Source organism: Callithrix jacchus, chromosome 8 (assembly GCF_049354715.1).
Source record: "Callithrix jacchus isolate 240 chromosome 8, calJac240_pri, whole genome shotgun sequence".
NCBI classification, from domain to species: domain Eukaryota; kingdom Metazoa; phylum Chordata; class Mammalia; order Primates; family Cebidae; genus Callithrix; species Callithrix jacchus.
Genome location: NC_133509.1, coordinates 131,115,093 through 131,127,173, shown reverse-complemented (window position 1 = coordinate 131,127,173; position 12,081 = coordinate 131,115,093). Strand labels below are relative to the sequence as shown.

Sequence of the window (12,081 nt, the reverse complement as noted above, 5' to 3'; positions counted from 1 at the left end):
ACCAAAAGCCTTATTCTGATTGTGGATTGGGATTGGGATTGGGAAATCATTTTGCTAAGTAAGGTAAGTGTGTGCTCAGGCCAGGCTGTGCAGGATGAATATGGAGCAGCACGTTTGCACAGTTGTCTTTTTCATCACCATTGCTTCATTGCTTGAGTATGACATTAAAAGGAATTCTTTTAACACTGTAAGTCCTAGTGCAATATTAATGTACTTTATCATAGGATCCTAAAACTGGACATATTGTACAAAGTTTAGCATCCACAATTTTTTAAAGTTTTAAAAAACTGATTAACATTGAGGTCTTATTTACACTAAAATGCACAGCTTTTAAGTGTTCAGTGGAGGTTTCATAAGTTCACACACTTGAACAGTTACTGCCGCAGTTGAAATACAGGACATTTTCCTTACCCTGCAGACTCCACTCACGTCCCTTTGTAGTCCATCTCCACCATCCCAAAGTGACTCCCGACTCATCTTTTGGTCACCATAGATTAGTTTTCTCCTGTTCTGCAACCTCACATAAATGGAATTGTACTTAGTTAGCTTCCTGTACTCAGCATTAAGCCTGTGAGATCTATCTGTGATGTGGCATGTATCCACAGTCATTTTCATTGCTGAGTAGGATTTCACTGTGGATATACCACAGTTTATCTTTTTACCTGCTGGTTCACCTTGGGGTTGTTCTATGGTTTTGGCTCTTAGGAATAAAGCTGTTAGGAAATTTATGTCAAAGTATTTTTATGGGCATACATTTTGATTTCTCTTGGTTGAATAAATACATATATAAGAGTAGAATTTCTGGGTGATAAATAGGTGTATGTTGAGCTCTCTTAAGAAGCTGCCAAACAGCTTTTCACAGTGACTGTCGCATTGCACATTGCCACCAATAGCCATGAAAGCTGCGGCTGCTTCATAGCCTTGCCAAACTTGGTACTGTCGTCTTTTAAATTTTAGCTGGTATACTTTGTGTACATTGTGGTTTTAAATTGGATTTCCCTCATAACAGGTGACGTTGACCATCTTTTTATGTGCTTATTAGCCATTTGTGTATTTTCTTCTGTGTTTGCGAAGTGTCTGTGTCTTGCTAGTTTTAAAACTGTCTTTGGGTCGAGTGTGGTTACTCATGCCTGTAATCCTAGCACTTTGGGCGGCCAAGGCAGGAGGATTGCTTGAGCCTAGAAGGTTAAAATCAGCCTGGGCAACATAGTGAGATCTTGTTTCTACAAAAAATAAAAAATAAGAAAATTAGCCAGGCATGGTGGTGCATGCCTATATTCCCAGCTATTTAGAAGGCTGAGGTGGGAGGATTGCTTGAACCCAGGAGGTGGAGGCTGCAATGAGCCATGATCACACCACCGTACTCCAGTCTGGGTGTCAGAGTGAGACCCCCATTTGTAAAAGCAAAGTAAAATAAAATTGGGTTGTTGCTTTTACTGATTTGTGAAGAGTTTATTTAGCATAAGTACCAAAATCAAAGAATTTTGAGAACATTTAAAAAAGCTGGTGATGAGCATCTCTGTATCTGTTGTTTTGTGCATTTGTGGTGAAAAATGAGTCGAAACCATTTTCTCTTTAGTCTCCTTTTTTTTTTTCTTAAAGAGCAAATTGATATCTGAAAATTTGCTGGGTTTTTTGAAGGTAATCATGGAGTCCCACCATTTATGACATTGAAAATAGCACCATCTAGTGGCTAAGGAATAGCATTTTATATGCTATTAAACTGTAAACATGTAATATTTGGTATAATATGAATTATATATGTTAAATGTGTATAATGGAAATAATATGTAAAATACATAACACAAATATTATATATGTAAAGTATAACAATATAATGAACAATTCACGAACCCACTGCCCTGCTTTTGAACCAGTATATTTCCACTTCTGTTGAAACCACTGGCTTGCTCTGCAGGCCATTGCTTAGTCTCCCATGTGCATGTTACCTGGAATATCCTTCTCATTTGCATCATTTGTACTTCTGAGATTTGTGATCAGTAGACAGAGCTTTTGGAATTGTCAAACTGTTTTGGTGTGCTACCAAATATTTTGACCCTTCATGTTGCATTTTGGCACAGTATTAATGTTTTATATTAGTGTAAGTTTTTTTTTTTTTTTTTTTTGAGAGAGATTCTTGCACTGTTGCCCCAGGACTGGAGTGCAATGGCATGATCTTGGCTCACTGCAACCTCCATCTCCCGGGTTCAAGCAGTTATCCTGCCTCAGCCTCCTCTGAGTAGCTGGGATTACAGGCACCTGCCACCAAGGCCAGCTAATTTTTTTGTATTTTTAGTAGAGACAGGGTTTCACTATGTTGGCCAGGCTGGTCTCGATCTCCCGACCTTGTGATCTGCCTGCCTTAGCCTTCCAAGGTGCTGGAATTATAGGCGTGAGCCACTGTGCCTGGCCAGTTAAGGATTTTTTTAATGAAAGGAAAGAATAAGAAAGATCAGGCCCAGGCATATATATAAATATATATATTCCTAAAGATATATTTGTCAGTTTGAGTGAGATAGGCAAAATGAAGCTGCTGGTAATGGTCAAATATGGCATATATGTGCAATGTGAAGACAGAACCATGCAGTTTTTGTTTGTAATTATATAGTTTCAGGAGAGACCACACTGAATGGATGATTTTGATTATTTTGAATATCATGTTCAATGAGGAAATGTATTAAGGCAGTCTAATGTATGATAAAAGCAGAAGTGAGTCATTTTGAACTTCAAAGACACTAAAAGTGTCCCGCATATGATTGTTGTTAATATCTCCACAATGCAGAATGAGAGCCAGCGCCAAGAAAGAGTGAGAGTGCTCCATTTCTAAGAAAACTGAAATATACTTTAAATTTTTTTTTTTTTTTTTTGAGATGGAGTCTCGCTGTGTTGCCCAGGCTGGTGGCAGTGGTGCAACGTCAGCTCACTACAACCTCCGACTCCCGGGTTCAAGCTGTTCTCTTGCCTCAGCCTCCCAAGGAGCTAGGATTGCAGGCATGCACCACCATGCCCTGCTAATTTTTGTATTTTTAGTAGAGACAGAGTTTCACCATGTTGGCCAGGCTGACCTTGTGATCCACCCACTTTGGCCTCCCAAAGTGCTGGGATTACAGGGTGAGCCACTGTGCCCAGCCAAATGTACTTTAATATAGAAATCCTTCCTACCTTTTTAATCTTTAACTTCTGTCTCCCAGTTTGCATACCTATAAATTAATTTCCTCATAGAATTATGAGAATTAAAAGGAAAGTGTGTGTGTGTGCGCGCGCGCATGTGTGTGTGTGTGTGCATGTGTGTGTGTGTGCATGTGTGTGTGTGTGTTGTGTGTGGTGGAGGGAAGAATAGGAGTAATGCTGGAATAGAGAAAGGATTCAATAAATTGTAGCTATATTTGAACAATGAGTAAAATATATGAGTTTAATATACTTTGTCTCATAGTTTTAGAAATAGGTGGGTTTTTTTTCCTTTTAGTTAAAATTACATCTCTTAATTTTAGGATGCCTTGTTCTTCCTGAAGGATTTCTTTACAAGTCTTTCTACAGAAGTAGAGCTTCTAATGACTCCAGATCCAGAAGGTATTAAATAGGTATAGTTCGAAAAGGCTATACCAAGTACTTGCATTGATATTGATTATTATGGGCTTTTTGGAGAATGTACTAAAATATTTATTCTCACTTAAGTAAATGTGTTCTGTGTTGATTTTTGTTGATTTTTGCAAATGCTGTTTATATAAAAAGTAATAATTTAAAAGGTGAAAGCAGATTTTCTCAGTAACAGGAATTGTATTTTGATTAGATAAAATATAGGAAAACAAATTAGATCAAGATTGGTTTAAATGGTTGCTCAGAAGAAGCATACCTAATTCTTCAAACGTGCAAATTACATTTTCAGTTAAAAAGTCTCCTGGAGCTGATGTCACCTGCACTTTGCCAAGGCATTTGAGTACGTCAAAGGAGCCAAATCTAGTTATTTCTTTCCCTGGACCAAAACAACCTTCCCAAAGTGATAGTGCCAATTCAGTGGAAGTGGTTAATGGCATGGAAGAGAAGAACGTCTCTGCAGAAGAAGCATCTTTTAGTGATCAGCCTGTGTTTTTTAGGTAACTAATTTAGTTTTGATAACAAATGAAGTTATTTTAGAGTTTTGAGGATTGTTCTGTGATGTGGGTATGCCAGTAATCATGAGGGTCCCTCAGCTTTTCTTTGCACCATCAAATTGTCAACTGGTGTATTTATCTGCATGTGGTCCCCATCTAATTGCACCTCTCTTATGTGCACATAGTAATCGGTTCAAAATTCATCTCTTTCAATTCTCTGGCAGGAATTTCCTTTTCTCCTGGCTGCTGCTTTTCTCCTTCTGTCCCCTCTTCCCAGCACTACTATGGTGTGTTTGTACCAGCCCAACCGGATATTCTCCTTTCGCTCTTTTTCCTTTACATATCTCAACCCTTTGCCTGCTTGCCTTTTCTCTCGCAGGGGTTTTCTGCGTATTTTCTCTGTCTGCCTTTACCCATTGTCGTGTGTCCTTGCTGACCCTTTCCTCCCTGCTTAGTGGGCACTGTTGGGAGACCCAGGTCCCCTGTGCTGCTGTTGTCTGCTGTGACTGCTGCCCAGCAGCTCAGGCAGCTGGAGCACAGCACCCTGGAGTTTCCTAATTTTCAGACCTGTTCATTCTTCTCATCTTCTTTCTTTTCCAACCCTTGGTGGTAGGGATGGTGGCTTGGCCCTATGGGAAAGAGAAGGGATTGAACATCAACACCCCTTGTTATGAGGAGCAGTCAGCATCTTCCCTGATTTTCTGTGCTGCTTTCTCACATATCCCGGGTTCCTGATTTCTCTCTGTCTTTTCCTCTAGGTTTTGAAGTTAGACTTTAGGGCCAAAGTCAGCAGTATAACTACTGGAAAAGGGTGTCACATTTTGAATACTTTGCACAGTGACAAAAATAGAAAAAAATGGAATATGATAATTGGAAACATCTTGGAATAGATGATTTCTGGTGGTTCTAAATCTTTCCACCACCAAAGAAGGACCTTTTAAAATTAATTTCCCACATTGATCCTTTTATTTTTACAAAAACATATATCTTAAGTGATAATTTGCATTCTTGTATTATTCACATATAAACTGCCAATTTGGTTTCGGTAGATGTGGGCCTGAAAGCAAAGAAATTTGCCTTTTTCTTTTTTTTTAAGCCAAAAGAAGTAGGGTTACTCATTTATTTAGGTTTAAAAAGTACACAACCCCTGTACTTACTTAGGTAAATGTTTATTTATTTATTTATTTTTGAGACGGAGTTTCGCTGTTGTTACCCAGACTGGAGTACAATGGCATGATCTCGGCTCACCGCAAACTCCGCCTCCTGGGTTCAAGCAATTCTTCTGCCTCAGCCTCCCGAGTTGTTGGGACTATAGGCGCGCACCACCATGCCCAGCTAATTTTTGTATTTTTAGTAGAGACGGGGGTTTCACCTTGTTGACCAGGATGGTTTCGATCTCTTGATCTCGTGATCCACCCGCCTCAGCCTCCCAAATTGCTGGCATTATAGGCGTGAGCCACCATATTGAGAATTAGATTTTCATTTGTACTCTCAGAAGCTCCTATCAGTGCTATAGTCTAAATTATACACCTTACAAATGAGGAAGAGTATGCCCAGAGAGGCGAGCTGACTTGCTCAAGACCACATAGTTAGTGGCCAAGGCACGGCTAGAATGCAGGTCTTCTTATCCCTAATCCAGAAAATTCAGTACAGGTTTTAGTAATGCCACAAGAGCCCTGTTCCTCCCTGTAAGCAGTTATTCATTTTACAAATATTTTTTGAGCACTTAACTGTGTGTCAGGTTTTGATCTAGGCACAAATGAACAAAGTAGAAAAAATACTTTATTTAATTGAATTTACGAATTGAGATTACAAATAATTAAAATAATTGGTTTGTCCTATTACATATACCATGGAGAAAAAAGAAGAGTAGGAAAGGAGAGTATTGAGAGGGTACTGGCCAGACAGCCAAGTGGAGCTGAGGATTCAGGGGTGTGACCTGGGGGGTCCCAGACTTCTTGTAGTAATTGGTATAAATATAACATCTCCATTTTTGTTGTTAGGTTAAGTGGACTTTTGTGAGATGGCTTAGGATGTAACTACCAACATTAATTCTGTGGGAAAACTGTGTTTGAAGTTTCAAACATTGTTTGCAGCCAATGTGTGGAAGCCAGCTCATTGTGTTAGATGTGTACCATCAGTATACAACCAGCCCTCTATATGTACAAATTCCACATCTGAGATTCAACCAGAATATTAATAAAAATAACAATAAAAATACAAATAAAACATTTAAAAACGATGTACACAGCATTTACATTGTATTAGATATTGTAAGGAATCTAGAAATGATTTAGAGTATATGAGAGGATGTGTGAGGGTTATATGCAAATACTATCCCATTTTATATAAGGAACTTGAATGTGAAGGGGTTTGGTATTCACGGGGGTCCTGGAACCAATCCACTTCAGAAACCAAGGGACAACTGCATAATTATGATTTCATTCTCACACTGTTCCCATATCTGTTTGTCAATATTCTGTTTACTTGGAAACATTAATTTCAAGGATTCTCACAAAATTTAACAATGTAGGTGGCATTTTAATAATTTCTGAAGACTGAGCAGCAGAGAGTTTAAGTGACTTGCCGACAGTTGCCTCTCATAGATGAACCTGGTTTTCTGCCTCTTTTTCACCAGAGTGTCAAAATAATTCCTTACCTCTTCTCTTTATATTTCTTGGTAAATGACTATGTGGTTTAATCTTGAAGGTTACTTTTATTAACTTATTATTTGAATGAATTGAAAATATATATAAGAATACATTTTTGTAAGTGTACATTATTTCATAAACTGACAAAAAGTTTTATATTTTATTTTTCTATTTTTTATTTTTATTTTCCCACACTATACTGATGTAACTAAGAAAAGCTTTTTGTGAGAAATGCAAATATAATAATATATGGGATAATTAACATCTGTTTAATTGTTATATTAAGAAAAGATAGAGCTAAAAGCCATTCTCTTTTATTTAGTTTTTAAGATATTTACATTATTTAATTTGTGGTTTTGTTTTTCTCTAATTGAACAAATTAATTTATATCGAATTTCACCTATTAGTAATGGTAAATGTAAATAACTCTTTTCCTTCCTTTATCTTCAGAGAATTTAGATTCACATCAGAAGTTCCCATTCGACTTGATTATCATGGCAAACATGTATCAATGGATCAGGTTGGGAAACTCTCCAAATATACTCTACAAAATTATCTTATCTGTTTTTCTAATGAACTTTTTTTTAAATTTTCTATGTCATAGTTTATATATATGTTTGAAATGAAGTACAAGGTTTTTTAATTTAATTGTTTTTAAAGTAAATATTTAAGTACCGTGAATAAAATTCGGTATAAATTGGATCATATGTATTATATATTTTTGCTGTAAATATTTTAAGTCTTTTAGTATCAGTAATGATTACTGCTTTGACTTTCCAAATAACCGTGATTTTAGATGTTGAGTCTTAATTTACAGGTTAATTTGGCCTTTTTTAATTTTGAAGGGTACACTAGCTGGGATTTTGATTGGTCTGGCTCAGTTAAACTGCTCTGAACTAAAGCTGAAGAGGCTTTCCTATCGACATGGGTAAGTAAAGTTATTATTTGAAGGTTTAAGTGAAGTTACCAAAGTTAGTGTAAAACAAATTTAAAAACTGAATTTTCTTAGCAAGCATACACATATAATTTTATTTAGAGAGCTCATTTTTAGAGGACTCTTACAGATTTAGGCACTGATTCCTATTCTGAGGGATTAGAAGTAGTTTGAACAGAGTAGTATTTGGAAAAAACAGTTATAGGTTAGGGTATTTTAAATAATTTTCTAAGGTTGTAAGTTAGCTTATTCAGTGGAAAGATTGGAAGTTCACAAGGTGGCAGTGGTTCTTAGTAGCAGTTATGGACAATTTAGAGACTTTGGGTTAATCCTGTGCCAGAGCCTTAGATGTTCAAGAAATAAGAACAGTGGAAAAACACACCTACATGTATTACCTGAGTCTTGTAGAAATTATTAACAGTAGAATTGGATTTTATATTTACGTGTGTGTGTGTGTGTGTGTGTGTGTGTGTATGTATAAATATATATTTAGAGAAATTCGAGTTGTGAGTTAAATGGAGGATTTAGGTTTCTAAATTTTGATTTGAAAAATGTTTACCAGTTTTCGAAGCATCTGTATTATTTGTCCTTATAATTTGTAAATTTTGTTTTAAGTAAAAACAAAAACCACCCTCAAATGAATCTATGTCTATAAATATACTTCTCCTTTTGACATACTAATGATAATTTCTCTAGTTTACTAGGTGTTGACAAATTATTCTCATATGCAATCACTGAGTGGCTTAATGACATTAAGAAGAACCAGCTACCAGGAATCCTGGGAGGTGTTGGACCTATGCATTCACTAGTACAATTAGGTGAGTTTTCTTTTTTTTAATCAAAAGATAAGTTATTTTTTTAGATCAGTAATTCTTGTCTCTGAGAATTTATGTGAGAACCATTAGTCTAGAAAACTTACATATGTACTCGTACAGACAAACCTTTGCCTCCAGTTTTAGGAGTTAAAACCCGCAGGGTTAGAATGATAGTAAGGTCTGAACTCCAGCACTGATGGTGACTTTGTGTTGACTGTTCTAGTGCAAGGCCTAAAGGACTTGGTCTGGCTACCAATAGAGCAGTACCGGAAGGACGGCCGCATTGTCAGAGGGCTTCAGAGAGGTGCTGCTTCCTTTGGGACCTCCACAGCAATGGCTGCTCTAGAACTCACAAACAGAATGGTTCAAACTATACAGGTATCTCTCCTTAGACTGCCTTAGTCTAGACAAAGAAGAGCCATTGTAAAATGGTTGGGTCCTTTTGTTTTTAAGACAATACTGTGAAAATATAAAATGTTGTGAGTAGATACTTTATTTGTAATGATTTAATGTCATGCTTGTTTTATTGCTTAAATGTTTAGTGTTAAATAATTAGAATAAAGCAGTGGAATACAGTGTCAGATTTGTTTGTCTGTTTCAGGTAAATGGTAAACATTAAGTTAGCAAAGGATTTATTTCACCACATTTATATGAAAGGATCATAGATAAATTTTTTAAAGAAGGCATTGTAGATTAAACGAAGTATTACAGGTCATTCTAGTAAGCATTAAGCTCCATAGACAGATGTGGAAATGTTGAGTGTTCTCTGTGAACAGAGGAGGGGCTAAAAAAAAGTCAGCTCAATCCAGGTGTTCTTAATTTATACTTTTATGTTCTTGTTATAAAAGTCATCAGTTCTTGTGGCGAAGAATTCAGATATGCAGAAGTGTCTTCATCAGGGCTTGTGAGTCCCTCTGCTCTTCTTCTCTCCTTGTAGGAAGTGCTCTGCTGGTCTGTAACTCTTCAGACTCTTCTAATTCATTTCTTCCTTTTGACAAAATGATGCAGGCAGCCGCAGAGACTGCTTATGACATGGTGTCTCCTGGTACCCTTTCTATCGAGCCCAAGAAGACCAAAAGGTTTCCTCATCACCGGTTAGCCCACCAGCCAGTAGACCTGCGGGAAGGTGTGGCCAAGGCCTACAGTGTTGTGAAAGAGGTAACTAATACTTGGGTGAACACATCAGAACCTGCCTGCATTCCCAACCTTCACCACCTAAAGAGCATTTAATGGCTTAAGTTTATTCTGTAGAAATCCCTGGGAGCAGAATGGGAACTGCTGCTAATAACGTGTGCCCATACCTGTATGACACACGTTGACAGGTGTCATACAGGTATGGGCACACGTTATTAGCAGCAGTTCCCATTCTAATGGGTCAGAAAAGGACCAGTCTTGGACTAGCAGTCTTACATGAAGACTAGTGATTGCTCAGGTGGGTGGATTCTCTCTGTTTACCTGCAGAATCACTCAGGGACATTCAGTTACCCTTTTTTCCCCTAAAACACCACTACAGGGGGTGCTCATTTAACTGTCTTTTTGTTCTTATGTACAAGAAATTCTTTAGGGTGGAATTGGGGAATAACTGTTGCAATCTTGATGTTTGTTAAGCATTGCTGAACTGGCATCACAGTTGTGCCAGTGAGTGCCACTGTTTTTTTTCTGAGTGTTGTCAGGGGCATTCCCTGGCATACTCTTTTTGACATTCTTTTTAATATGACAAAAAAGAGCTTGAGGTCATTTTAATTAAGATTTGTGTTTTAGGATTTTATGAAAGTTATTTTTGTCAGTCATATTCTGACAGCAGTCAGACGTGCCTAGGATGGTTTTTACCTGAGAAAAGTAGCCTCTGTGGTCCTGAATTGTGGGAAGTCCACGGAGGTAGGGCCCCAAGAAATGTATTAGTGGATAAATAGAGGTAAGACCAATGGTCAGCTTTGAAAAAAAGATTCACTGGGGAGAATAAAGAGAGATAATTGCCAGTCAGACCTGCTTCTACAGATGTCAGGTTTGGGCCAGCTATCAACAGGTTAAAATTAGATCTGTGAAATAGACACTGGGGTTGGTAAGAGTAGTGAACAGTGAGATGTAATAGCACTTTGACATTAGCAATTTGTGAAACTGTTGCTGTATTTCATCTATATTCATTTTGAAATAAATGTGTGCTTACTTTGTGCCAAATATATGGTAATTCCCATTAGAGATAAGTGATATTCCTAATTTACAGATGAGAAAACAGGTTCCACCAGACAGTGGCCTCCCCCAAGTACCATAGTGGGAAGGGAGTGGAGCCAGGATTGGAGCTCGATATTTGGGTCTGAAGTTTAGTTATCTTTTTCTAAGCTGTCAATAGGAAGAATGAGGGAAGGGAGGGTGAGATTAGTTAGGTGTGGATTGAGATGGTGGGATGTATTTGTTTGGACTTACTCAGGATTCTCCATTAAAGTTTTAAAAAAATAGTTCCAAAGTGGTGATTAGTCTTTGTTTTCCATTTTAGATGTCAGTAAGTCAAAGATGAAGAGCAAATGACTTGTGTGTGTCATAGATAGGCTCATCTTTTAGATAAGAGGTTGGCAGACTAGGCTTCAGGGCAGACCTGGCCATGCCTTTTCTGTATGGGCCCGTAAGCTAATAATAATGGTGCTTACAATTTTAAAATATTGTAAAACAAAAACAAAAAATCAATGACAGAGCCCATGGCCCACAGATACCTTCTCTGTGGCCCTTACAGAAAAAGCATGTCAGCCCCTTCTTACATAGTTCTATTTGGTGGTGGTCAGGCACCTCTGAGGGTGGCAGTTACTTGTTGAACATTTACTGTCCTCCAAACTACGCCAAGGTTTTGAGATCTAATTCTAACAATCACCATAGGAGGAAGGCAGCATTTTAATTCCCTGTTTAAATGACTTATCCAAGGTCACACAGCTAAATAATAGGGCTGAGATTGGAATGTGCTGTTGTCTGCAAACGTGGTGGTGGTCAGCCTCATACTCCACTCACCTACTTCTGTTTGTTGTGGGTGGGATAGGAAGGAGAGCTGGTGGAGAGGGGAAGGAGATGGTGCAGGGAATGAACAAATTGGAAACATTTTCTTTGTTGTGCTCATGGTTTCTCTTATTGGCTGTTATCCTCTAGATAGTTTTTAAAGTTGCACTTACATTTCTTTGAGTTTTTCTGCATGTCCTTTTTTTTTTCTTGCTCCGTGGTATTACGTGTTTTTGCCAAATGCACTGGGTAAATAGGACGCTCTTGTTAACTTGCCAAAATGATGGCTAGATTCTGGGTTAGGACAGCATTCTTGATTTCCCTGGAGAACCCAAAGTTCCTTTATTCTGTCCCATCACTGAAGCTGTCACAATGGAATGTTGCTTTGAGTTTCCTAGGGATTTCTGAGTTAGATAAACGGTAGAGAAGAAGTCATGTGAAGTTTTTACTACATTGGTTTGACCTACACGTTTGTATATTCAGCTTCAAAGCTTAGCAGTCATTACTAGCGTAGGGAGTGAGTAAACAGAAGGAAAGCTCAGCAATCATTATTTTATTGTTATATGTTGTAAGAAAGATGGAAAATGCTGCTGACGTTTTGAGAATTA

The 12,081-nt window shown here is 37.7% G+C and overlaps 1 protein-coding gene across 3 annotated transcripts in view; it reads left to right on the top strand.

Annotated features, from left to right (window-relative positions):
• ATG2B (autophagy related 2B) overlaps positions 1-12,081 on the top strand; it is an 83,554-nt gene that overhangs the window by 66,210 nt on the left and 5,263 nt on the right. For all 3 annotated transcript variants that reach the window (XM_035261413.3, XM_035261412.3, XM_035261411.3), the window contains exons 35-41: positions 3,492-3,570; positions 3,887-4,094; positions 7,193-7,262; positions 7,588-7,670; positions 8,373-8,494; positions 8,715-8,869; positions 9,500-9,649. In XM_035261413.3, the coding sequence (XP_035117304.1) occupies positions 3,492-3,570; positions 3,887-4,094; positions 7,193-7,262; positions 7,588-7,670; positions 8,373-8,494; positions 8,715-8,869; positions 9,500-9,649 (867 nt within the window). The remainder of the gene's footprint in view (positions 1-3,491; positions 3,571-3,886; positions 4,095-7,192; positions 7,263-7,587; positions 7,671-8,372; positions 8,495-8,714; positions 8,870-9,499; positions 9,650-12,081) is intronic.